At 61.2% G+C, this 26,838-nt stretch overlaps 1 protein-coding gene across 9 annotated transcripts in view; it reads left to right on the top strand.

Annotated features, from left to right (window-relative positions):
* ABLIM2 (actin binding LIM protein family member 2) overlaps positions 1 to 26,838 on the top strand; it is a 90,055-nt gene that overhangs the window by 16,387 nt on the left and 46,830 nt on the right. For all 9 annotated transcript variants that reach the window (XR_003968520.1, XM_030314283.1, XM_030314282.1 and 6 more), the window contains 6 exons: positions 2,693 to 2,780; positions 5,259 to 5,317; positions 11,252 to 11,329; positions 18,924 to 19,070; positions 21,535 to 21,567; positions 23,399 to 23,519. Coding sequence is in view for 8 of the 9 variants with exons in the window: in XM_030314283.1 (XP_030170143.1) it covers positions 2,693 to 2,780; positions 5,259 to 5,317; positions 11,252 to 11,329; positions 18,924 to 19,070; positions 21,535 to 21,567; positions 23,399 to 23,519 (526 nt within the window). In the remaining variant the exon portion in view is untranslated. The remainder of the gene's footprint in view (positions 1 to 2,692; positions 2,781 to 5,258; positions 5,318 to 11,251; positions 11,330 to 18,923; positions 19,071 to 21,534; positions 21,568 to 23,398; positions 23,520 to 26,838) is intronic.

Genomic DNA, 26,838 nt, shown 5'->3' with positions numbered 1-26,838 from the left:
GCATCTCCTTTGGAAAAATGGCTCTTCCGGTCCTTTGCCCGTTTTCTCATTGGACCGGTTTTCTCTTTGCTGCTGGGCTGTAAGAAGTCTTTATTCTGGATGTGAAGCCCTCGTCAGATCTACGATTTCAAATGTTTTCTCCCCTTCTACGGGCTGTCTTTCCACGTTCCCGACAGCGTCCTCAGATGCGCGATAGTTTTAATTTTTGTGAAGAAAAGAATCTGTTTTTGTTGTTGCTGCTCATGCCTTTGGTGTCAAACACAGGGCTCTGTTGCTAAATCTGGGGTCGCGAAGATGTGCTCCCGTGTCCTCCTCTAAGAGACGTGTAGTCTCGGCTCTTAATTTAGGTCATCAATCCGTTTTGCGGGAAGAGTCTTTGCTGACATGTCCCACAGAGGAGTGCGCAGATCATACGTGCGCAGCTTGGTAAATGCCCACAAGCCAGACTCGTGGGTGTGCCCGGCACCCAGGTCAGGAAGGAGGATGTGCCCAGCCCCCCGGGACCCCCAGCCACCACCCTGACGAAGCAGACTCGTCTGCCTCATCCTGAACTTCATGCGAATGGAATCCGTACTCTTCAGTGTCTGTTTCTCGACTCGCTCTCAGGGAGTCTCCGTGTTGATTGCCTAGGGCGGGGACTGGGGGGCGTGTGAGGTTGGGGTCAGCACCCTGGAGCCGGGACCGCCAGGCCGGGGGCTGAGAGGCCACAAAGGGCCACACTCCTGGGCTCCACTCCCGTTCTGCCACCTGTGTGCTGTGTGACCTTCCCCAGCTTCCTCCACCTCTCTGTGCACCATGCGGAAAATGAGGACAATGATGTGCCTCGTAGGGCTTCTGGAGGGTGGAGACAGGTTAGCGCGCAAAAGGGCCTCTGCTCGAGCTGTAGTAACGGTCGCTGAGTTGCCGTTATTTTTGGAGGTGGGGACGTTCGCCAGGCCGGGGACGGCAGCGCTTCCCGGATGGCAGAGAGTGTGGACGCAGGGCCGGCCCCCTCACAGCGGCCCAGGGCTGCGTCTCCACTCCAGATGAGTCTCATCCGCCTGGTTGGGGTTTCGAGCCTGTTGTCTTAGAAACCAGCCCCGCATTTTTCTCTCTCCTCCTACTCAGGTGTAGACCTGACACGTACACGCCTCGGGTACACCCCACGGTCTGTTTTCTCTCCAGGGCGAGCTTTCTCCTGCACGCGGCTGTCACAGAACTCCTGCTGTTTGAGGTCACAGAGTCTGCCCCCAACCTAGGGTGAAGGGGGCCCTGGGTGAGGTGGGTGTGAGGACAGGTCCAGGGGCACAATGTTAAATCACTGCAGGGCCGCCTGGGGGGCTCAGTCGGTTGGGCGTCCGACTTCGGCTCAGGTCATGATATCGCGGTCCGTGAGTTCGAGCCCCGCATCGGGCTCTGTGCCGACAGCTCGGACCCCGGAGCCCGCTTTGGAGTCTGTGTCTCCCTCTCTCTCTGCCCCTCCCCCGCTCGAGCTCTGTCTCTCTCTCTTTCCCAAAAATAAATAAACATTAAAAACATTTTTTAAGTCCCCAGAATGGCTGCTTTGCCCTGGTTCTGCCTGGGCCAGGGCTGCCGTGTGACCTGCTCCCCCGACAGACCCCCACGACTAGCAGCAGTGGTCGCGGTGGGGCCCTGCCCCCCAGGTGGGGAAGAGGGAACTTCAGGAGCCCAGGAGGGAGGAGTGCCCGGAAGGCTTTCAGGAGGAGGCACCTTTGAGATGAGATAAAGAACATTCAGGGCCCCGGGCAGGAGCGGGGGCGGCACTCCGGGGGGAACAGCTTCCTGAGGCTTCAGAGCCGCAGACGGGGTTGGGGGGGGGGCACAGCATCTTAGCGCTTTGCCCGGAGACGCCGGTGGGCCATGCCCGTGGGCACCCCACTCGGGAGGGGCGCGAGCTCTGGATTCCTCCTCGCACAGGGGTCACCTTGGGCCAGGCTTCCGCAGGGGGCACCAGTGATGGGGGGAGCTGTTCCCGATGCGGCTCCCCCCACTCCCAGCTCCTTCGGGGAACCGGTTATTACCAGCTCACACCCCGGGAGTGATGCTCAGCCTCTCGGGCTTTCGCGCGGCCCGCCTTCCCCAGGGTGGAGGGTGTGGCCACTAAGAGGCGCCCAGTACGCTCTTCTGGGGTGACTGCCCTGCACCACGTAGAACGAAGCCAGACCAGCGTCTATAACCTGTTCAGGTTATTCCGGTGTTAATATTTCCACCTAGTCCAATGGTGGCGTTAGGAATTATAAAAATAGTAGATGCTAAGTGAGAAACCTGAGCAGTACAGGGACCCGTGGGACCGTGACTAATCGTCTTTCACCCCACTCGTCCTCTGCCTCCACCTGGGGAAATCACGTTCGCTCCGGCCTCCCCTCTGCCGTCCCCCCACCGCCGCCCCCCTGCCAGCTACAGAGATGGACGGGACCCGGCCCCCCTGCCTTGTGAGGATTTGCGGGGCGATCGCCCTGCTCCCCTGGGGACGTCGGGCGGCACGGCTGGGTCTCTGCTCCCCCCACTCAGCACCCCAGAAAGCCTGGGAGCACGCACTGGCCCCGGACTCTCCGTGGTGCCGTCCCGAGCCCCCGGTGTGCGCGGGAGGCCCCACCACACCCTCTGCTTCTCCTGAGGACCCCGCGTGCGGGCGTGCTCCCCTGACCACCCTCCCTTCAGCGGAAACACCTCTGCTCCGTTCTTCCCCCAGGCAGGAGAGAAACACTACCACCCCTTGTGTGCGCTATGTGTCAGGTGTGGCCGGATGTTTGCGGAAGGCGAGGAGATGTATCTTCAAGGTGAGCACACGACCATGCCGCCCGGTCCCCTGGGGCCGGGGATTGCTGGCGGGTCACCTGCGGTAGCTCGAGTGCTGCTTGGGAAGCCGGCCACGCAACCCGGGGCTGGGGGAGCAGAGCCCGAGCGGGCTTGCCCGGGCGACGCGGTGGGATGGCGGGCAGAGTGCGGGAGGCACCCGTGGGACCTGGTGATGGCCGGGACACAGGGGCGGGGGGGCCCAGGGCTGCTCAGACCTTCCCGCAGAGGATGGGCCCCTTCTCTGCGGCCACCATTTCTTCTCAATGCTCCCTCTGTGTCCAGCGTCCCTGGAGGGGAGCAGAGCGGGGCTGGGCGGACGGCAGGGCCACACACGGGCTGTTCCATGACCTCACGCGGTGGTCATCCCGGGGCAGTGTGTCAGACAGGCCTGCCTTTCTGAGCCGGACCTCGTGGGCTGATGTCAGCTGGGACGGCCTCGTCCCCAGCGTCCCCTCTTGTTCCTCAAGTCGCTGCTTGAGAGTCCGTGAAAGGGGTCCTTTGCGCCGCCCCCACCCCACCCCCTGCTGCTCAGATGTCTGGGCGGGAGGGGCCCCTTGCCCCGGGCACCACCCCTGCTGTAAATAGTGCCTTCAGGCCTGCCCGACACCAAGCATGGGGACACGAGCTCGCCATCAAGGGGGCCCCAGTGTCAGGGAATAAAGATGCTCGTCATGGCTCTGGGCTGAGGCCGGCGCCCCGTGTCTAAAGCGGGCCCTCCCGTGACTTTCTGTGGGACCTTGGAACCAGTCCCACCCCTCTCCCAGCTTCAGATTTCCTGGTCGGTGTGACAAGGGGTCAAAACCCAGGTTAGAGCTTTTCAGTGGTACACTGTGGAACCCCGGAGTCCCGTGGCCAGGGGGCCCTTGGGGGGCCCGGCCCCCACCCTGCCTGGTCCACCTGGATGTTGGGGCGCCATGAAGGCATTGACAGGTGAATCCTGTACAGCCGAATCTGTGAGAAGCAGGGGGCCTGGTGAGCCCTGCAGCCTTCGAGGATGGTGAGACAGGCCACCCCCTCCCCACTGCCACCAGCACCCCTACCGTGGGCAACACCTTCTCGATAAATATGACGGAGGGGCTGTTGACCCCCAGGAATTGTTGGGGAGACCCGGATGAAAATAATAATGAGATGCTATTTCCCCCCATTCGATTGACAATCGAAGGGCACACCCACGTGGTGAGGAACCTGGCTGGTGATGCAGGAATTGGGAAATTGCCTTAAAAATGCCCACACCCTTTGAGCCGAGACTTCACTTCTTGGAGTCCTCAAGTAGGAGGGACGTGCTAGGACTTGGGTGCTGTGGACCCCCTCCCCCGCAACGGGACTTAGAGAGAAAACCCCACATCCCACGGCCAGGGACAGATCCATCCTCTTTCCATGTGGTGGAATGCCACGCAGCCCTTAAGGGTCACGCTTCTGCTGTTTAAGTGTATGAGGAAATGTGCAGGACTTGAAAACAAAGCTCCCAAGACATAAAAATACGTACGTACAACATGATCCACATTCTACGACCAACGCACGTGTGTGCCCGAAGGCTGCCCGGCCAGAAGTGGCTCGGAGATTATAGACGGTTTTCATTTTCTTACTTATATTTTGTTGGGGTTCTTTAATTTTTTTAAATTTTTTTAATGTTTGTTTATTTTTGAGAGAGAGAGAGAGAGAGAGGGAGGGAGCATGAATGGGGGAAGGACAGAGAGAGAGAGAGAGGGAGGGAGGGAGCATGAACGAGGGAAGGACAGAGAGAGAGAGAGACACACACACAGAATCCGAAGCAGCTCCAGGCTCTGAGTTGTCAGCACAGAGTCTAACGTGGGGCTTGAACTCATGAACCGTGAGATCATCACCTGAGCCGAAGTCAGATACTTAACTGACTGAGCCACCCCGCCACCTTATTAATTGTTAATAAGGGCCATCAATTACTCATCTATGACTTTTGTCATCAAAAACGGTTGTCAAAAATGACTGTTTTACACACACACGCGCGCACACACACACACACACACACAATTAAATCGTGGTCTCCCCAGGAGCTCCAGGCCCATGCAGATGTTTTCCAGGGAGGGACAGTGATAAGTTCCACCCCCAGGCGTTAGCTCCTGTGACCTGGGAGGCTTTGCAAGCAGGAGATAGGATGTAGTGCTTTCCTTCACATGCACCTGTCAGCCCCATGAGGTGCCAGGCTCTGTGTGCCTGGTCTCTGGAATGCAAGAGACACCGCCCCCTCCTGGCTGGGGCACAAACCCACACACAGAGCCACAGGGAGAGGGAGCAGGGGGTCGGGCTGAGGTCCAGGGGGGCCCCCTCAGGGAGAGCAAGTGCTCCGGGCCCCGGAAGGAGGGCTGACCTGTGCCGGGAGTCCCAGGGGAGCGCCGCGGACGTATAGGCGGCCTCCGACTCTCCGCACGGCCCCTGCATCGCGGGAAGGGACACTGAGCGCTTCCTCTTGGGTCTTTCCGCAGGTTCCTCCATCTGGCACCCGGCGTGCCGCCAAGCAGCCAGAACTGAAGACAAAAACAAGGTTGGTGGAATTTACGATCTGCTCCCGTGCGTTCGTCAGCGCCGTGTGCGGTCACCCGCTTCTGTAGACTCACCGGCTGGTCACACCCGCCCACGGGCCAGGCAGCGCGAGGCCTGGGGGTGCTGAGGTGCGCCGGGTGGATCCACCGAGGGGCTGGTGCGAGGTGGGGCATGCACGGGCATCCCGGGGCCTCCCAGCGCTGGCCCGCTGACCTCCCCACGGGTCCCGTGGACTCGAGGGCCGCAAAAGCTTGGGGACAGCTCTGACGTTAGCAGGTCTCCAAATAGTCTCCAGACTGCCCACACTTATGGCACCAGCTGCAAGTTTGAGGGGCCCCAAACTGCCCTCGGTCTCAGTCGTTCGTTGGAAAGACTCACAGACACGCTGAAGGCTATCCTCGTCACGGTTACGGTTTATTGCGCGAGAAATCAGCCAGAGAAAGAGGGCGCGGGGCAGGGTCCGGGAGGGGTCCAGCCCCAGAGCCGCTCCTCTCCCGCGGAGACAGGACGTGGCACCCCCGGGCCCGCGCGTGACCGCACGCACCGGGTATTACCAACCAGGGAAGCTGTGTGTCCAGAGATCTTACCGGGGCTCCACTGACTGACTGACTGACTGATTGCCACATGGTTGATTTCACCCCAGATCACACGGTGTCTCTCTGGTGCCGGCCCCACCCTAAGCCTGTTGGGTGAGGGTGACCCCCTCCCCGAGCAGACAGTCTATCAGGTGGACACAGATCACCCCTCAGGGTCGAGGGCGCAGGCCAGGCCTCTCTCTGGACAAGGCAAATCCCTCGCTGCCCAGAGGCCCAGCTGGGCGCCGGGCACAGAGGCGTCGCAGTGAGGAAGAAGGGTTGCCCTCTTGGGACCGAGTTCTAGGGAGAGACGGAAATTGACGTCCAAACGAGCGATGATGCAACAGAGGCTGGTGTCGGGGGCAGGACGGATGGTCAGGGAGGGCCTCGGGAGGACATGGGGTGGGAGCTAGGCCTGCGGGATGAGCCGGGGCGGCCCTGGCGGGAGGGAGCGGGGAGGGCTGCTGGTGGGCGGGCAGAGTCCCCTCGCCCTTAGCCCTGCAGCGAGGGCGGGGCTCAACCGGCAAGCCCCAGCTGGGCCCATCTGTGGGACTAGAAGGTTTTTGGAATTTCCGTGAGGCTGGATGGAGAGCCTATGGGCTCAGGCCGCTGAGGTTCACAGGGCTGTTGGCTGGCGGAGGAGACGCTCCTACGGGCCCCCGCAGGATGGGTGGGCTCCCCCAGGTCGGCTGTCGCTTGCCAAGCCTGTTCCGAAAGACCCCAGCAGAGGGAAGTGCTCCCGCATCCTGTAGAAACGGAGTCTGGTGGGTTCGGAGGCCCCTGCTTCTCAGTCACTCGCTCACGGTGCCGCCTCTTTGGTTTGTCGTTCATTCAGCAGAGCTTTACCCAGCGTCTGGTTGTGCCGAGCCCTGTTCTTGGCCCGGGGCCCAGAGGTGACCAAGTCCTGCCCCAGCGTGCTGGGGACACAGGGGGAATGGGTGGGCACACGGGGACGCCCAGCCTGTCACCGGGACACGAGGGCAGGGGGCCCTGGGCCGGGGCAGGAGGGGAGGAGAGGCGCCTCCTCTCGCGTCGCCAAGCCTCCCCTAACCCGTGACAGCCTCGCATGGTTGCTCCGTGGACGCCAGGCCGGCCCGAGGGAACTGCGCCTCTGAGCTCTCCTCTTCCGGCCTGACACTTCCTTCCACCTGCCAGCTCGTTCCTCCCAATTTTAAAGTAGTGCCAGTTGCTTTTCTCAGAGTTGTCAAAGTGTCTACACAGGGCTCTGGTTTAATTCGGGTTCAGATGGTCGCCTTTGATGGCCACAGAGAGGAGGTCCACTCAGCATTAAGCGCTGGTGGGCACAGACCTCCATATGGCCACTGGTCCGGCCTCGGGCCTGGGGGGTGGGGAGAGGCAGGGGGCCCGGCCCTGGGTACAGGGAGCCACAGGAGTGGAGGGCGGGGTCTTGTCCCCTTGGGGAGGGCAGGTCTGTGGCCGCTGGACCCTGGCTTGGGCCACTGCCCATGTCTGCTGAGACTCAGGAGGCCGAGGGACTGACGACCGTGCAGAGGGAAGCAAGGGGCAGGGGAGCCCGACAGCCTGGGAAGAGACCCCGGGGGCTTCGGCGGCCAGGCTCACTGTCCCCTGTCACCCTTCCGGCTAGATTCCCAGACTGTAGCCCCAACTAGAGAACACTGGGATTTGGGCTGCGAGCCGCCCGCCTGGCCTGCCCCCTGCCCCTCAATCTCGGGGACTGAAGCTACTGTGCCCTGGGGGTCCCCCCCCCCCACTGCCAGGGGTGAGGTGCAGAGGTTGTGAAGGATGGTGCCCCTCCCCCGGCCCTGCGCCGGGGGACTGTGTGCAGGTGAGGAAGGGGGACAGGCCCACATGACGGCGGTCCTCCCAGCTACAGGGACACAGAGCCGTGGAGACTGTGGCTTCCTGTGGCTGCTGTAATGAATTACCGCAAATTCAGTGGCTGGAAGGAGCACAGATGTATCCCCTCCCTCGGGGGCCGGAGACTGAGGATGGGCCAGCAGGGCTGTGCTCCCTCTGGGGGCTCCAGGGAGAGCCCCTCCTCATTCGTTGCCACATCTGGAGCCTCTGGGGTTGGCTTCCGGCCCCACGTCCTTCAGACCCCGCTTTCGTCGCCACGTGGGCCCCGGCCCCCCAGCCTCCCTCAAACGACCCTGAGACCCCAGGGAGCCCACCTCCCAACTCGAGCTCCTTACTCCCATCGGCAGAGACCCTTTGGTCACACGTGGATGTTACTCTGCTCCCACAGTGACAGGATATGCCCGGTTGGTCTCACTGACGGTCAGGGTCACAGTAAGTGGCGGGCACGCCCCACTGTGCACCACATCCTCTCACATCATACAGCCCACGATTCCCTCCATAACCCGCCCCCGTGCCACCCCGGGCACATCCCTGCCCTCACAGAGCCAGCGTCCCTGACCCGGAAGTGACCGCGGGGTCCTGTCTGCGGGACTCCTCCCCGAATCCCAACCCAGAGGCCTATCGGAGGGACCTGGCGGAGGGACCCCACGTGCCAAGAGGCCTCCAGGCCCGTCTCCGGAGCGTGACCGGGTTAGAATGGGGGACCCGGGCCAGCCCGCTCAAGGACAGGTCGGGTGGCCAGCCCTGCTCGTGGCCTCTGGACCCGGCTGCGAGGCTGGCCTCGGGGCCTGCGGGGAGCCCAGCTCCCTCTGCTCTCAGCCCAGGGGTCGGCCCGTGATGACCGCAGCCGCCGGCCCGAGGAAGGGAGGCCCTCTGAACAGTGGACGGGGAGAAGGAGAGGGGGCAGCCGGAGCTGGCTTCCTGGGCTGTGTCTCCACAGACGCCCTGGGGACATCTGGGGCCGAGGCCGTCCCATGAGGACAGCTGTCCCCTCGGTGCTGCGCCCTGGGGCTGGCACGGCTCGGGGCCCGCCCCTCTGTGTCCTGGGACGGCATCCAGGCCCCGGCCGTGCCCTGCTTGCCCCTCACTTCACCCTCCCTCGCTCCAGCCCCTCAGAGCCTCGTCTGTCTCGCCTGAGAAATGAGAATAGACCCGGGCGGGGCGGGGCGGTGAGCGCCCGGGTGACAGGAAGGCAGAGCCCTACGTGTCCTGCGTTGCTTCCTGCAAGCTGGTCGGGGAGTACGAGCCAGCAGCCCTGGCCAGCGTTGGGTCAGCGCGGCGGAGCCAGCCCCGGAGACACACAGCGGAGGTGGTGTGGGCCTCGCTGAGTCTCTGGTGGGGGGTGACCCAGACAAGAGGCACCCGCCAGGAACTGACCAGCAGCCCCGTCATTTACCAAGGGCCCGCCCCTGCCAGGCTCCGGGACCCGTAGGACCAGCTGGGTCCCGGCCTCCCAGTTGCTCTCCAGCAAGAGAGGCCGGCCCTGGGGTCCATGCAGGGACGGGCGAGGAGGCAGAGGGTACTGTGTCCTCCCTGACCGCATACCCCGGGGGCACGGCCGCTCCCCAGCACAAGGATGGCCCCTGGGTGTCTGCTGAGGGCGCTCAAGGAAAGCCTTCCGGAAGGCGCTGGCCCTGACCGCCCATCCCCGGCACGTCCTTGGTCATTGGGTCACTCAACACACAGCCGGCCCGTGAGTGCCCGTCGGCTGGGTGGCGGAACACAGACGCGGAGAAGACTGGCGGCCTCCCTGCCCTGGAGGCACGTGTGGGATGAGGGGGCTCCCGCAGGGTGCCCCCCGGGCGACGGGGAGGGGCGGCCCCCCCTGGACGGGCCTAGGCGGCAGGGTGGGGGAGAGGATGTCTTCCTGGAGCCGAGCCTTGGCAGGTGGTGCGGGAGGTGGGTCTCGGGGCCTGTGCCTGGGGAGCCGGGGGTCTGCGGGGCACTGAGACTGAGGGATTGTTCTAGAGCCTGGCCGAGGGTGGCCCCAGGCCTGCCAAGTAGCTGGAGGAGAGCTCCAGGGGGCCTGGAGCTGGGGCCCAGCGGCCCTGGGAGATAGGGCAGGCCCGGAGGGGAGGGGGCGGCCCCACGTCCGGTCCTGGAGGAAGCCGTACCCAGGAGCGTGGAGGGGGCGGCCGGCGCGGATGAGCGGGCGAGCGAGCGCCTCACCGAAGAGGTGAGCCCCGGCATCACGCCCCCTGCCTCTTCTCTTTCCTCCCCAGATGCAGAAGCAGGCTTGCAGTCAGGTTTACCCGGGCACCACCCCCTGTGCCTTGCAGGTTTGTCCCTCCCACTGCCGTGGTGGCCTCGCATCTGCTCCTGGTGTTGTCCTGTCCTTGCTGCTGTCCTGCCGACAGTGTAGGAGGTGCTAAGCATCCTCCAGCTGGGAGGGCAGGGCTCCACGGCCCGTGCCAGTGTCCTGGGGCCGCTGTGTACAATGGTGCAGGCTGGACCCTCAGCCGGCAGGGATTTATTCTCTCCCGGTCCTGGAGGCTGGGAGTCCTGGCCCAAAATGTGGGCTGGTTGGTTCCCTCTAGGCCTCCTCCTTGGCGTGTAGACGGCGGTCTTCTCCCTGTGTCCTCACGTGGTCGTCTCCTGTGTGCATCTGTGTCCTGATATCCTCCTCTTGTAGGGACACCAGGCCCACCCTAGTGACCTCATTTTACCTTAATTACATCTTTAAGTGCCCCGTCTCCAAACATGGTCACACTCTGGGGTGCCAGGGGTTAGGGCTTGAACATGCAAGTTTTGAGAGATATAATTCAGCCTGTGATGTGGCCCCTCCCAGGGCCACTGCAGCAGGCGTGGGCCACCGAGAGGGATAGAGACGAGGTAGGAGGCAGCCAGCCGGAGCTGTCAGGAGGCAGGGGGAGGCCAGGCAGGGGTGGTCCAGGCAGGGGTGGAAGCTGGACCAGGAGGGGCGAGCATGTCCTACCGGTGGGGTTGGACGGACGCCGGTATGAGTGATGGGAGCCGGGGAAGAAGGGTGTCCACGCAGGGTTGGGCGGGCCTGGCGTGCGGAACAGAGGAGGGGCCTGGGGAAACTGTTGCCTCCGGGGAAGCAGGAGATGTGGCCGAGGAGGGAGGAGGGGCAGGGGTGGGCACTTGGGGAGCAGGTCACAGATGCGGTGGCCGCAGAGTCTGACAGCAGAGGACCGGGCTGGTAGACCGAGCTAAACACGCCCCCCACCCCTGTAACCTAGCGCAGAATCCCTTGCTCTCGTCCTCCGAAAAACAGATAATTTCCTTGCGTGAAGCCGGGTGATCATCGGAGCGTTTCCAGCGGCACGGAGAACGTGCTGGTCGGCTCGGAGTTGGCGTCACCTGCCGCGTCTGTCTGATGATAGCTTTCCAGCCGCTCATTCAAGCCCACGTGTTTATTTTAAGAACTCTTTCAATCTGAAAAAAAAAATGTCGTTACTGGCATTTCTGTCGGAGTGTGACCTGTGATAATTGCATCTGGAAGGTTCTGGAATCAACATATTCTGCTTTCAGTCTCCTCCTGTCGCCTTCCTTTCCAGGAAACCAGGAGCTCCTCAGAGAGCATCATTTCTGTACCTGCTTCCAGCACCTCGGGGTCTCCGAGCCGTGTGATCTATGTGAGTTGGAGAGTGGGGAGGCCCGTGGTGGGAGGGTCCGGACCTGGGTCATGGCCAGGGGTGCCCTTGGGGGCCGGGGCGTCCTCAGGTGCTGGGGTGCAGAGCCGGGGCTCTCGCCGCGGCCGTGGGGTGCAGACTGGTGCAGACTTCGTGAGGTTAACTCCGAGCTTTCGGTGAGGACCATCACGTGACCCCGCAGCTCCTGGGTGACGTGGTGGTGGTGCCCAAAGAGATGTGCTCACAACTGTTGTCCATAATGGTGTCAGCTCAACACCGCCTCCCTGTCCTGCAGCTAAGGCTTGCCCGAAAAAGTGGCACTCGGCACACGGGGGACCGGGCTGGTGTCACCAATAGGCGTGCAGATCTGCACCTGCTACCTGGGAAGCGTTTCTAACGTGCTCCTCCGAGAGGCCTGTGAAGGATAATCTATGTTATGCGGTCCCGTTTTCATGAAAGAGTGTACGTGTGTATGCGTGTGTGTGTGCATATGGGTATATATGTGTACAAATGTATGTGTGTTTACATACGTGTATGTGTGCATGTGGGTATATGTGTGTATGGGTGTGCATATGTGTGTGCATATGGGTATATCTCTGTACAGATGTGTATATACATGTATAAATGTATGTGTCTACATATGTGCATGTGTGCATATGGCTACATATGTGTATGGGTGTATGTATGTGTGTGCATATGGGTATATGTGTGTACAGATGTGTGTGGGCGTGCACATATGAGGATATACATGTGTAAATGTATGTGTTTACATATGTGTATGTGTGTATGGATATATATGTGTATGGGTGTGCATATGTGTGTGCATATGGGTATATGTGTGTACAGATGTATGTGTGTTTACATACGTGTGTGTGTGCATATGGGTATATGTGTGTATGGGTGTGCATATGTGTGTGCATATGTGTGTGCATATGGGTATATCTCTGTACAGATGTGTATATACATGTATAAGTGTATGTGTTTACATATGTGCATGTGTGCATATGGCTACATATGTGTGTGGGTGTTTGTGTGTATGTGTGTGTACATGGGTATATGTGTGTACAAATGTATGTGTGTTTACATACGTGTGTGTGTGCATATGGGTATATGTGTGTACAGATGTGTGTGGGCGTGCACATATGGGGATATGCATGTGTAAATGTATGTGTTTACACATGTGTATGTGTGTATGGATATATATGTGTATGGGTGTGCATATGGGTAGATGTGCGTGCAGGTGTGTGTGGTATGTGCATATATGTGTGTATGCACGCACATGGGTATACACATGTGTAAATGTATATGTTTACATGTGTGTGTGCATGTGGTATATGTGTATATAGGTATATTGTGTGTGCACAGATTTATATGTACATGTGCATATGGGTATATGTATGTGAAAATACGGATTTGGCAGGACCTAACCCAGCCCATAGTGCATCGCTGTCATTAAAAATAGTAATCGTGATAGTATCTTTTTAAATGTTTATTTTTGAGAGAGAGAGAGAGAGACAGAGAGAGAGACAGAGCAGAGAGAGAGGGAGACACAGAATCCGAAGCAGGCTCCAGGCTCCGAGCCATCAGCACAGAGCCCAACGCGGGGCTCGAACCCACGAACCGTGAGATCGTGACCTGAGCCCGAGTCGGACGCTCAGCTGACTGAGCCACCCAGACGCCCCAAACACGAACCACTCTTTTAAACACACTGGCGTTTGTGAAAGACCAGGTATTGTTGTGACCGTGCAGTGAGCAGAGACACTGGTCACCGTTGTCACAACTACTTGCAAGGCTCCGCGACCGTCCACGGTGGCGCTTACTGGGTGTGCCTTCGACTGAAGCAGACGGGCCTCAGGCCGGAGCACCCCGGCCGTCCCTCCCCCATTAGCGTGGTGTCCGCTCCCAGTTGGCGCACATCCTCGACCTCCCTCACCGAGGAGGTGTGAGTCCTTCAAGACGAGCCCTTCCTATCTCGGGGCTCTGCCTTGCTTTTGCTTTCGTGTCTTTCCTGGCATCTGCTGTTGCCCTACTGGGCGCCTGACCCCGTGCTTGCTGCCGGACCTCGGGAGGGTGGCCCTGGTCCCTGTGGCGGCTCGGTGTGCTTGGAAGGACGCCAGCAGTCCGGCAGCTCACCGGTGCGAGGGGAAAGATGAATACCATCGTCACCCGCCAGTGCCCTTGTGGCCACTGTTAATATTTTGGAGCACGCCCCGTGGGTCTCTGGGTCCCTTTTCTGTGTATTTTCTTTTAACCACAGTGAGGTCACACTGAATATTTGTTGCAGCCTCTGTTCACCATGGCAGTAAGTCAGTAACTAGGCATAGAGTAACATCAGCATTATTGCGTTATGACGTATTATTATCGACAGCGCATCGTAAGTATGATGTCCTGTGTGGCCGTATATTGTTATTGTTTATTATGCCGGGTGGCGTGTGGGAGAGAGGAAGGCGCAGGGAAACCACATGAACCTGTACACACGCCCCAGTGGCCCTCCGCCAGTCAGAGAGCCTGTTGTCACGGCGACCGCCGAAGGCTTCGGCGGGGGAGGCAATGGGTCTGTGAGCCCCGCTGGGCGGGACAGATGCCGAAGAGCCAGGCGGAGCCACTTTCCAGGGTGGGAGCAGGCACGAATGGTGCCATCAGGCCACCTCTGCAGTCCCTGCTGTCAGGGGCTGACCCAGGGCAGGGCCGGCCTCCCTGACCCGGGCACCACGGGGCTGGGACGGCCGCGGGCTGATGCTCTGATCGGGGTGGGATCCCGAGGCAGGGACTGGGAGGGGAGTCACCTGCAGGCCTTGCCCCGCCCCTCACTCCACTGTCAGCTTGAATTTGATGTCCGCGGACTCCAGCGGGTGGACAAGACGTAGGTGGTGTCCCCATTTTACATGCGGAGACGGAGGCCCAGAGCGTCCTCCTGACTTTGGCAAATGCCCCGTGGATTTTAATTCAGTTCTCAAGCACGTCCCAAGGACTTTGCCGTGCTGGGCACGGAGTCAGGGAGAATGACTCCATCATGAATCAGAGAGACTCGTTGGGCCCCCAGGAGCCGCAGGCCCAGACAAGGGGAGACAGACGCGCCCACCAACGTCCGCACCTTGACTTAAAGGAGACAAACACAAACGTGAAACCAGATGGCGGAGGGGAGCAGGGACGGTCTCCCAGACAGGGAGGCCTGGACTGGGTCTGGAAGAACAGCCAGGCAAAAGGGACTGGGATGGGCGTGGCCGAGAGAGAGAGAGAGAGCGAGCGAGCACGGGAGCACAAGCTCACAGCAGGTGCCAGGCCCCCGGGCTCTGGATGGCTGGGCAGCCTCGTGGCAGGTAGCATGGCTCTGAGGGGCGGGTCACTAGGACAGGCAGAGGCACAGGGTCCCCTGAGGGACAGCTCAGAAGTTCTGATCAGGGCCCATCCCGACTGCGGACAACAGACTTAGAAATTAAAAAAAAATTTTAACGTTTATTTATTATTGGGAGACAGAGGGACACAGAGCGTGAGCAGGGGAGGGGCAGAGAGAGGAGGAGACACAGAATCGAAAGCGGGCTCCAGGCTCCGAGCTGTCAGGACAGAGCCCGACGTGGGGCTCGAACTCAAACTGCGAGATCATGACCTGAGCCGAAATCGGTCACCCAACTAACAGAACCACCCAGGTGCCCCCAGACTTAGGATTTGAACTCAGGTCCTCAGAACCCTGCCCAGGCTCCAAAGGGAAGAGTCAGAGATCTGAGACCTCACGCATTCACTCTCTCAACCTGTGTCACAAACGGCAACATTCACCCCGAGAGCACCCATCAGACTCATGAGAGCCCTGGGGTCAGGTGGTCAGGGAAGGCTTCCTAGAGGAGGTGGGCTGGGGCTACTGAACCGGGGGCTGAGCCTGGCATGCGGGGGCACAGGGAGGAGACCCCTCAGGGCCAGCAGGCTGGGAATGTCAGCAGCGCACTTGGGGAACCACAGCGAGGGCTTGCGTCACCCACCCAGAGGGGCTGGAGGGCAGGGTGTCGTCGCTGGGGCTCCAGAGACGCGGCCCTGGCAGGGAAGGGGGCGACGGTGGGGAGCACGGCTCTGGAGTCAGACAGCCTGGGCCTCTTCCCACCCACGCCTCCCTGGCTGTGTGACTCTGGGCGAGCTACCTAACCTCTCTGGGCTCTGGACTCGTCATCGATGAAGTGCAGCGACCGTGGGTGCCCCCAGCACAGGCTCGCTCTGCGAATCTGGTGAGCCAATAATAGAAGGCTTAGTCTCGTGCCATCCCGGGCAAGAGCTCGTGGTATCGGCAGCTGCTGTTGGCGACGTTTGTTCAGAGCAAGTGCGGCAGGAAGGCCCCCAGGAGGCTCTTGCTGGGTCCAGATGTGAGCGGTGAGGGCCTGGACCAGAGCCGCCTGGGCTGGAAAGGGACAGCTAGTCGCACAGCGGACAGGAGCGTGGGGCCCGTGCCGGCCCCCGTACGGATGCTACGGGACACCGGGGCCGAGTAGAGGCTTCCCTCCGGGTCTGGGGAGAGCCGAGCCGGTGGGGGCAGCCTGACAGCCACCTTTGCCCACGGCCGGCAACGCCAGGCTGAGACGGGTCCCGAGAGGGGAACGCGGTGGGGAGGAGGTGACCCCGTGCGTCGGCTCCAGGACGGGTGGGCACGTGGGCACCTGCAAGGGGAACGTGGGGACCGACACAGATAATCGTCCCCGCCGTGACCGCTGGGGGTCAGGTTGCGTGTTTGCTCCTGCCCAGCTCTAGCACCTGTTTGAGCCCGCCGTGTGCCCCCAGGCAGCCCCCGGAGCCAGGGAGGGGCGGCAGCCGGGGGCAATAGCCTGGGAGCAGTGGGGCGGTGCAGGGGGGAGGCTGGGCCGAGTCACAGGGGAGCAAGGGGCCAGGGGGCCCTCGCCAGCGCAAGCGAGAGTCACCAGTGAGCGCCTGCCGTGGGGCGGGGCGCGGTCCTTGCCCCACCTGAGCCCGGGGCCCAGCCGGCCTGTCAGACGCCAGGCACTTTGCTGCCGTATCTCAAGAGCTCAAAATTGCTGCGGGTGCGTGTGTGTGTGCATGTGCGTGTGTGCATGCGTGTGAGCGCGTGTGTGCGTGTAAGGGTGTGTGTCGATGTGTACTGGTTTGGGAGGGTGCCGTTATGTGTGCAAGTATGTGCTATTGCACAGGAGTGGGTGTGTGGGTGTGAGTGTGTGGATGTGTGTGCGTGTACGTGTGTGTGCGTGAGTGTGCATGCGTGTGCGTGTAAGGGTGTGTGTCGATGTGTACTGGTTTGGGAGGGTGCCGTTATGTGTGCAAGTATGTGCTGTTGCACGGGAGTGGGTGTGTGCACGTGTGTGTGCGTGTAAGGGTGTGTGTCGATGTGTACTGGTTTGGGAGGGTGCCATTATGTGTGTAAGTATGTGCTGTTGCACGGGAATGGGTGTGTGTGCGTGCATGTGTGCGTGTGCATCCGTGCATGCGTGTGCGTGTAAGGGTTGTGTCAATGTGTACTGGTTTGGGAGGGTGCCGTCACGTGTGCAAGTATATACTGTTGCACGGGAGTGGGTGTGCGTGTGTGCGTGCGTGTGTGTGCGTGCGTGTGCGTGTAAGGGTGTGTGTCGATGTGTACTGGTTTGGGAGGGTGCCGTTATGTGTGCAAGTATGTGCTGTTGCACGGGAATGGGTGTGGGTGTGTGTGCGTGCATGTGTGCGTGTGCATCTGTGCATACGTGTGCGTGTAAGGGTGTGTGTCAATGTGTACTGGTTTGGGAGGGTGCCGTTATGTGTGCAAGTATGTGCTGTTGCACGGGAGTGGGGGGTGTGTGTGCGCGTGCGTGTGCGTGTGCGGGTGTGTGTTGATGTGTACTGGTTTGGGAGGGTGCCGTCATGTGTGCAAGTATGTGCTGTTGCACGCGAGTGGGTGTGTGCACGTGTGTGTGCGTGTAAGGGTGTGTGTCGATGTGTACTGGTTTGGGAGGGTGCCATTATGTGTGTAAGTATGTGCTGTTGCACGGGAATGGGTGTGTGTGCGTGCATGTGTGCGTGTGCATCCGTGCATGCGTGTGCGTGTAAGGGTTGTGTCAATGTGTACTGGTTTGGGAGGGTGCCGTCACGTGTGCAAGTATATACTGTTGCACGGGAGTGGGTGTGCGTGTGTGCGTGCGTGTGTGTGCGTGCGTGTGCGTGTAAGGGTGTGTGTCAATGTGTACTGGTTTGGGAGGGTGCCGTTATGTGTGCAAGTATGTGCTATTGCACAGGAGTGGGTGTGTGGGTGTGAGTGTGTGGGTGTGTGTGCGTGTACATGTGTGTGCGTGAGTGTGCGTGCGTGTAAGGGTGTGTGTCGATGTGTACTGGTTTGGGAGGGTGCCGTCATGTGTGCAAGTATGTGCTGTTGCACGGGAGTGGGGGTGTGTGTGTGCGCGTGCGTGTGCGTGTGCGTGTAAGGGTGTGTGTCGATGTGTACTGGTTTGGGAGGGTGCCGTCATGTGTGCAAGTATGTGCTGTTGCACGGGAATGGGTGTGGGTGTGCGGGGGTGTGTGCGTGCATGTGTGCGTGTGCATCCGTGCATGTGTGTGCGTGTAAGGGTTGTGTCAATGTGTACTGGTTTGGGAGGGTGCCGTCACGTATGCAAGTATATACTGTTGCACGGGAGTGGGTGTGGGTGTGTGTGTGCGTGTGTGTGCATGTGTGTACGTGCGTGTGTGTGCGTGTGCGTGTAAGGGTGTGTGTCGATGTGTACTGTTTTGGGAGGGTGCCGTCACGTGTGCAAGTATATACTGTTGCACGGGAGTGGGTGAGGTGTGGGTGTGTGTGCGTGTGTACGTGCGTGTGTGTGCGTGCGTGTGCGTGTAAGGGTGTGTGTCAATGTGTACTGGTTTGGGAGGGTGCTGTTATGTGCGCAAGTATGTGCTGTTGCACGGGAGTGGGGGTGTGGGTGTGAGTGCGTGTGTGTATGAGCGAGCGTGTGGGCCCGGGTGGCGCGACCGTGCATTGGCGTGGGTGTGGGAGTGAGGGTGACCGGTGCGTCTGCAAGTGTGGTGTGGGAGAGGGTGTGGGTTGTGCAGACGTGTGTGCCAGTGTGTGGCCGGGGGCACGAGCCAGTTGGCGGCTGTGTAGGTGGCCGACTTACACGGTCTTAGACGGGACGTCCTCTGTGCACGCGTGTGGGTGCAGAAGCGTGTACCCCGGTGTTTGCACACTTGCTTGCGTCGCACACCGTGTGCGTATAGACGCGTGCGTGCGTGCGTACGTGTGTTTGGGCGGTGGGCCGAGCCTCACGGTCTGCCGGGCTCCGCACCAGGCAGGTCACGGGCTCCGTGTCTCTGATCCCCGAGCCGTCCCTGTGGAAGCTTCCGGCTCGGCGGAGGGGGGTCTGCCTGAGGGACGCTTCCTCAGGACCACGTGGTCTTCCGTGGTGGGGCCGAGGGCCTCAGGCCCACGTGGCCACGAGACACACACACCCACACCCACACCCACCCACGCCTTTGCCCCTTCACCCCGTGTCACCGCGACGTGGCTCTGGGGCGGGGCCCCGCCGTCCACAGGGCTGCCGGAGCCCCTGCTGCGGGCCGGGCCCCGCGGCCGCTGCCCCGTGGGGTGTGGGGCCGACGGCGCCCTCTGCTGGCTCTCTCCTCTCAGGCGAAGCTGGGCGATGAGATTCTCGACTACAGGGACCTGGCTGCCCTTCCCAAAAGCAAGGCCATCTACAACATCGACCGCCCCGACATGATCTCCTACTCGCCGTACATCAGCCACGCGGTGGCGGACAGACAGAGCTGCAGCGAGGTAGGGCACCTGCGGGGGTGGGGGTGCCCACGGCAGGGGCCCCGTCCGCTTCCGCCCCCTCTGGCGGCCTGTGCGCCTCCCCTTGAGGGAGGCCGCGGCGGTCCCGCCCCTAGCCCCGCGGGCCAAGTGCAGCAGGCTGAAGTGCTGAGTCGAGAGGAGCCCCCTGAAACGGGAGGGAACGCGGGAGACGTGCCCGTGTGGAGCAAAGTGCCGGGAGCCGAGCGACAGTCTCCTTTTCTTCGGTTCGGGACGACCCCCATCCTGCGTGAATCGTGTCCTTCTCCTCTCTTCAGAACATTCCTGGCCTGGCCGCCGTCCTCAGCGGCTGGCCTGCCCCTAAGTCTCGCGAATTCCTCGTGTTGGTTCGACCCCCTGTTTGGGGCGCAAATGACCGAGTCCCTCGTGTCCGTGGGCAGTGTCCCTCCGGGGTGACTCTGCTCCTTTTTACACGCAGCCCCTGCTGATTTTCCCTTGTCTTCGGTGGTGCTGAGGCTTGCGTGGGGCTGTGGGCGCCCGGGATAGACGAGAAGAGCATTTTGCCGGCTGTCGGCCTGAGCGTGTGTGCCGTTGGTGTGTGGGCGACCCAGACGGGCCCTCCCCTGGGGGCAGGAGAACCCGGGACCTTTGCCCATCTCCCCCGGGCTTTCCTGTTTGCTTCTCTGGGAGCGAGGCTGAGGCTCGGGGACACCATGCTCGTGGGCGGGTGCGGCCACGGAGGCAGATGGGAGGGTGAGACGGACCCCACTTCCCTTGCTCCGCCGCCAGCGGGCACCCCTCCTGACTGGCTTCTGCCGCAGGGGACCCCTGGGACCTGAGGACCAGGCGATGAGCCCCGTCAAGAGGCAGGGCAGGGAGCGGTCATGGACCTGGGCTCTGCACGGGGCTTTGGCATCCAGCACCGGGTCCAGGCTCCAATGGACAGCGCCGGAAGAGGGTCAGAGAGGTCAACGCCCTTGGCCGTGGTCCCCCAAGTGGCGAGCCCCAGCCGAGACAGGATCCTTTCTGCCCCAGAGACCACATTCTGGCTGTTTCCTTAACCGCCCCTCACGCCGCCTCGAAGACAGGGGAGCCAGGTCCAGAGGGCCGGGTTCAAGTTCCCCGTCCACCCGCTGGCAGCCGTGCGACACCCCGCCCCCGCTGGTTGGGGCCTGAGGTTTCCCGCGCAGACGGGGGCTGGGAAGGGCCACGCGCGCCTGTGGGCGCGGGGTGTGGTCGCTGCCCGTCCTGCTTCCACGGGTCACACGAATGTCGGCAGACACGCACACGGTCCGCGCTGTGGCCTCTGACCCTGCACCCCTCCAGTGGGGCGCACTGTATGCGAACGTGGGTGCACCCACCGGGGGGTGGGGGTGGGGGTGGGGAGGGAGGTGCCGGGTCAGATGTGTGCACACTGAGGCTCTCCTGCCAAATGCAGGGCAGCCCGGGGCACAGAAATCCTCTGTTCAGGGACCGGTCACGCTGTAGCGTCACGGTCCCTACTCCCCCCAGGCCTGCTCACTCTGCACTGACACTGGGCTTTCCTGTGTACCCGTGGCCCGTGGCCCCGCACCTTGGGAGTCACTGCCCCAGGATACAGATGAGGACGCAAGGCTCAGGGGCCGTGCTGGCCCAGGGCCGTGCGGCTGGCAGAGGCAGAGCCCTGTCACCAGGGGTCACCAGCTCTGGTCACCGTGGCCTCCCTGCCGACGTCTGCCATTGTCCTGAGGTGTCAGAGCCCCCTCACTCCCTCAGCCCAGGGCCCCTGAAGGCTCCCCCCTCTCCAGGCCCTGCCACACCCTGGCTGGGAGCCTGCTTGGTGCCAGTCTCCCCGGGGACCCTTCTGTGGGCACATGACGGGGTGGGGACTGGGAAGCCACAGGAGGCTCAGGGCACCGCGCTGAGCAGACTTGGGCCTCAGGGCTGGAATTCTCTGGAATGGCAGCCATCCAGCAGTTGAGCACCAGTGCGGGAACCTAGCAGGGAAAGGACAGCAGGCTGGAAGCTCAGAGATCTGGCTTCACTTCTCTGAGCCTCAGTCTCCCCTTCCGTGAAATGGGAAGATTGGGAAACACTTGCCCCTTTCCATTCTGAGGAGAAGGAAACCCCAAACCCCGAGGCCCCGAATCACCCTCCTCTTCTCTGGGCCCCTTTTCTCTCCTTTCCGGAGAAGACCGAGGCAGATGGACTCAGGATGTTGCCACCCTGGGCCCTGACCGTCTCCCTCTAGGAAAATACGTCTTCACGGGAGAGCAGTGGGCGTAGGGCGCACTCAAAGAAGTGTCCTGGGGAACCTCTTTCCTGGGGTGCCATTGACCCTACTTCTCCAAAAAGGTCTTGGCTCCTGTGTCATGTGTGGTGGTAGGTTCCTTGCCCATTTGGAGGAGGGTCTGGTCGTGAGGATGTGTCTGTGCCCTGGGCTGTTTCTTCTTCCCCACGTGACCTCCTGGTGCCAAGGCACTAACAGGCCACTCTGTTGTGTCCACAGTCCCCACAGGTACTCTCGCCAACGCCGACAGAGGTAACCGCCTGCTCCCCGGCCCGCCACCCTCCCACCCCGTTTGCTCATGGTGCTTCCCCCCGCTCCCCGGGTTATAAAGATAACCACCACGGCACCCCCAGCAGGGCCTCTGTGGCTCCTGACCGTGGGGTCTGGGGCCCCGGTCCTTGGTGGCCAGAAGTGCCGTCCTCGGTGTTGGTTATTTTTATAATCACGTCTCATCACGTCTCATCTGCATGCCCCCTGTGCACCTGTCGGCCCTGCAGTCACAGACACGTGGGACGTGGCTCTCTCGAGGTCTGGGTCGTGGCTTTCTTTTAAATTTTTTTTTAATGTTTGTTTATCTTAGAGAGAGAGAGAGAGACAGAGCATGAGCAGGGGAGGGGGAGAGAGAGGGGAGACACAGAATCCAAAGCAGCTCCAGGCTCCGAGCCATCAGCACAGAGCCCGACGCGGGGCTCGAACCCACGAACCGTGAGATCCTGACCCGAGCCGAAGTCAGATGCTCGGCCGCCTGAGCCACCCAGGCGCCCCATGGCTTTCTTTGGAGAAAAACCCCGGGAGCCTGGGTTAGCCCAGGGCCCATGTCACTCCTCTGAGTGGGACGAGGAGGCAGCCAGACCCTCGCAGATGAATATTCCAAAAGCGTTCCTCTGTTAGATTTATAGTGAGCGGCTCTGGGTCCCTGTTTCCCAGCCTTAGCCAGGGACGTGGACAGCTGTCAGTCAGACTTCCATCTGCACTGGCGTCGGACCCTCGGGTCCAGGAACGCGGCGACACGGGGACGGTGGTTAGCTCGTGTGGAGCTTCGACAACCACACGTGGCCGGCGAGCCCCACGGACAGGCTAGGCGAGGAGACAGGGCGCCCGTGGGTTGGAAGCCGGCCCGAGGGGCTGAGCAGAGGACGGCCAGAGATGCCACCATCCCTGGGGCGAGGGGGCCCCTCACCGTGGGTGGGGACGAGCCACACGGGCTCAGGGCCCGGCCGGCAGGTGCGGTCGCAGCACGAGGGCCGGCCTGAGCAGAGCCTGGAGGCGGGTGTGCGGGCAGGCTTCGGGGACGGCGGCTCAGTGGGTTCGGTCGGAGGGCAAGCCTCAGGAGGCAGAAGGTAAAGCCCAGAAAGGGCGAGAGCCGGGAGCGCCAGACCCACACTCTCGTCGCCCGTGCTCGTCCCCGTGCCGGCCTTCAGGGCCCAGCCAGCGGCGTCGGCACCACGGCATCCTGGGCCGTCTCACGACTGCAGCCTTCGTGCCCTGCAGCCTGGCCGTCCCCCGTCCCTGCTGCCGGGTCATCTCACGCCGCCTGCCGCCCGCTCCAAACGGGTGCCCGTCCTGCTCGAACGGAGTCTCGTGGGCCAGTGTTTGCGGGTCCGATTCAACCGAGCCTTCGGGCCTGGGAGGGGTGCTGTGGTGCCTCCCAGGCCCGGGAGCCCCCGTTGTGGGGCAGGCGGGGGCGGGGGTGGAGAATGCAGAAGCTCAAGGTTCTCGGAGACCTGGTGGTTGTCAGGACCCGGGTGCCGGGAAGGGGGTGGGGCAGGAGCACAGGTGCAGCCAGGTCCCTCCTCCACCTTTTGGGGAGCCCAGACACAAGGAGGGGCTGATGGGGACCCTGCCCTCTGGGATCCGGGGGCACAGGGACCGGGCTCAGGCCAAGGCGGGGTGGTGTCAGTGCCAGGTCGGGCCCCCACCTGGCCCTCCAGATGTGCCCCGGCAGGTGCAGAGGCTTTCACCCTGGGGCCACGTGGGGTCAGCCCCGAGGGTCTGGGGGGCGAATGCCAGGAGGAGGGTGGGCGGCGGGCGGGGCGGGCAGTGCCCTCAGCTCCTGCGTTCACCAGGCCGCCTTCCCTCCCAGGGGGATCAGGACGACCGTTCGTACAAGCAGTGCCGGACCTCCAGCCCCAGCTCCACCGGCTCCGTCAGCCTCGGGCGCTACACCCCGACCTCGCGGTCGCCCCAGCACTACAGCCGTCCAGGTACTTTGCGCCCGCGGCTTCCCTGACCCCGGATGAAGATCTACTTCCTATCGCCCTCCCTCTCTTTCGAATCCGTGCCTTACTTTACACACCTGGTAAAACGACGGGCCGGGCGTGCGGCTCCCGGTGGGTGACGGGAGAAGCTGTCCGTTTAACTTGCCCATGGTGGTGGGCGGGGGGACGGCAGAGGCAGCTGGTGAACCCGCGGGTCAGAGGGGCCGTCCGGGAACAGGCAGGCAGCACCGAGCGCTCAGAACCGAGCTGGTGTTTCGGTCACGGGCGGCAAGAAGGTCACGGAGCACGAGTGTTGGAGACCAGAAGCCCGTCAGTCCTGGGCTCACCCGGGGTCTGAGGGGCTTCGAGCCGTGAGGACGGCGTCAGCGGCCAAAAAGAGAGCCAGCTTTCTTCATGCGCAGCTGGGTCGGTGGCCCCAAAGACAGCCCCATGGAAATTGGCGAGAGGCCAGGGGCGGGCCCGTCCCCGCAGGGGGACGCCCGGTGCGGGGTGCTCCCCCCCCCCAGCGCGCCTCCTTCCCTGCCTGGCGCCCGGCTGCGTATTGCTGTCCCTTAGCTTTGAGAGCCCGTCGCTGCCCTCGGTGTGTCAAAGCCGCAGGACGCTCCACGCACACTCTGCCTTCGTGAGGGATTTTTCCAAGCCGCTTCCTCCGTGGCGGCTGCTGCATGGCGCCATTTCCACGTCCGTGGACTCTGGCTCTTAGTTTCACAGCCTTTGTGGAAAAATCAACTCATTCGTCTGCAGTTCTTTCCATTGACTCCCTGCTATGTTCTTGGAACGTCCCGCTCACTGGGTGTCTGAAAGGTGGATGAGTCGGTGTGTGTGTGTTGGGGGGGGTGTGGATGAGTGTGTGGGTAGATGGATGAGGGAGTGACTGTGTGAATGAGTGTGCATCTGGATGAGTGTGTGTGGGTGAGTGAATGAATGAGTGTACGAGTGTGTGTGTGTGGGTGAGTGAATGCGTGTGTGTCTGGGTGTGTGTGTGTATCTGGATGAGTGGGTATGTAGGTGAGTGTGTGAGTGTGAATGTGTGAATGAGTGTGTGTCTAAGTAAGTGTGTGGGTGAGTGTGGGTGGGTGTGTGTGTCTGGATGAACATGTAAGTGGGTGAGTGTGGATGCGTCTAGGTAAATGTGTGAGTGAGTGTGTGGGTGTGTGGGCGTGTCAATGAGTGTGTGTGTCTAGGTGTGTGGGTGAGTGTGTCTGGATGAGCGTGTGAGTGAGTGGGTGAATGTGAACGTGTGTGAATGAGTGTGTGTCTAGGTGTGGGGGGGAGTGTGGGGGAGTGTGTGTGTCTGGATGAACGTGTGAGCAAGTGGGTGAGTGTGGGTGTGTGTGTGTGTCTAGGTAAATGTGTGAGTGAGTGTGTGGGGTGTGTCTGGATGAGTGTGTGAGTGGGTGAGTGTGTGGGTGAGTGTGAACGTGTGTGAACGAGTGTGTGTCTAGGTAAGTGTGTGGGTGAGTGGGGGAGTGTGTCTGGATGAGCGTGTGAGCAAGTGGGTGAGTGTGGGTGCATCTAGGTAAATGTGGGTGTGGGTGTGGGTGAGTGTGAACGTGTGTGAGTGTGTGTCTATGTAAGTGTGTGGGTGAGTGAGTGGGTAAGTGTGGGTGTGTGGGTGTGTCCAGGTAAATGTGTGAGTGTGGGGGGGTGTGTCTGGATGAGTGGGTATGTGGGTATGTCAGTGAGTGGGTGAGTGTGAACGTGTGTGAATGAGTGTGTGTCTGTGTAAGTGTGGGGGGGAGTGTGGGGGAGTGTGTCTGGATGAGCGTGTGAGTGGGTGAGTGTGGGTGTGTCTAGGTAAATGTGTGAGTGTGTGGGTGTGTGGGTGAGTGTGAATGTGTGTCAATGAGTGTGTCTAGGTAAGTGTGTGGGGGAGTGTATCTGGATGAGCGTGTGAGTGGGTGAGTGTGAACGTGTGTGAATGAGTGTGTGTCTAGGTGAGTGTGGGGGAGTGTGTTTGGATGAGCGTGTGAGTGAGTGGGTGAGTGTGGGTGTGTCTAGGTAAACGTGTGAGTGAGTGTGTGGGTGAGTGTGGGTGCGTGAGTGAGTGAGTGTGTGGGTGAGTGAATGAGTGTGTGTCTGGGTGTGTGTGTGTATCTGGATGAGTGGGTATGTAGGTGAGTGTGTGAGTGTGAATGTGTGTAAATGGGTGTGTGTCTAGGTAAGTGTGGGGGGGAATGTGGGGGAGTGTGTGTGTCTGGATGAGCGTATGAGTGGGTGAGTGTGGGTGTGTGTGTGTCTAGGTAAATGTGTGAGTGAGTGTGTGGGGTGTGTCTAGATGAGTGTGTGAGTGGGTGTGTGTAGGTGAGCGTGTGGGTGAGTGTGAGTGGGTGTGTCTGGATGAGCATGTGAGTGAGTGGGTGAGTGTGGATGTGTGTGAATGAGTGTGTGTCTAGGTAAGTGTGTGGGTGAATGTGGGTGGGTGTGTCTGGATGAACATATAAGTGGGTGAGTGTGGGTGCGTCTAGGTAAATGTGTGAGTGGGTGTGTGAGTGTGTGGGTGAGTGTGATGTGTGTCAATGAGTGTGTGTGTCTAGGTAAGTGTGTGAGTGTGGGGGAGTGTATCTGGATGAGCGTGTGAGTGGGTGAGTGTGAACGTGTGTGAATGAGTGTGTGTCTAGGTAAGTGTGGGGGGAGTGTGTCTGGATGAGCGTGTGAGTGGGTGAGTGTGGGTGCATCTAGGTAAATGTGTGAGTGGGTGTGTGAGTGTGTGGGTGTGGATGTGTGTGAATGAGTATGTGTCTAGGTAAGTGTGTGGGTGTGGGTGGGTGTGTCTGGATGAACATGTAAGTGGGTGAGTGTGGGTGCGTCTAGGTAAATGTGTGAGTGTGTGTGGGTGAGTGTGAATGTGTGTCAATGGGTGTGTGTGTCTAGGTAAGTGTGTGGGTGAGTGAGTGGGTAAGTGTGGGTGTGTGGGTGTGTCCAGGTAAATGTGTGAGTGTGGGGGGGTGTGTCTGGATGAGTGGGTATGTGGGTATGTCAGTGAGTGGGTGAGTGTGAACGTGTGTGAATGAGTGTGTGTCTGTGTAAGTGTGGGGGGGAGTGTGGGGGAGTGTGTCTGGATGAGCGTGTGAGTGAGTGGGTGAGTGTGGGTGTGTCTAGGTAAACGTGTGAGTGAGTGTGTGGGTGAGTGAGTGTGTGTGTGGGTGAGTGAGTGTGTGGGTGGGTGAGTGAGTGTGTGGGTGAGCGGGCGAGCAGGCGGGTGCGGGGTGAAGGGCAGTCAGCATCCTCGCGCGCCCTCTCCGAGGGCCCCTCTCCTGACCCCCAACCACCGTCCTTTGGGTCACCTGGGCGTGTGGCCGTG

Source organism: Lynx canadensis, chromosome B1, assembly GCF_007474595.2.
Source record: "Lynx canadensis isolate LIC74 chromosome B1, mLynCan4.pri.v2, whole genome shotgun sequence".
Lineage (NCBI taxonomy): Eukaryota > Metazoa > Chordata > Mammalia > Carnivora > Felidae > Lynx > Lynx canadensis.
The sequence above is the reverse complement of the archived record's forward strand: the minus strand, read 5'-3'. Positions and strand labels throughout refer to the sequence as shown.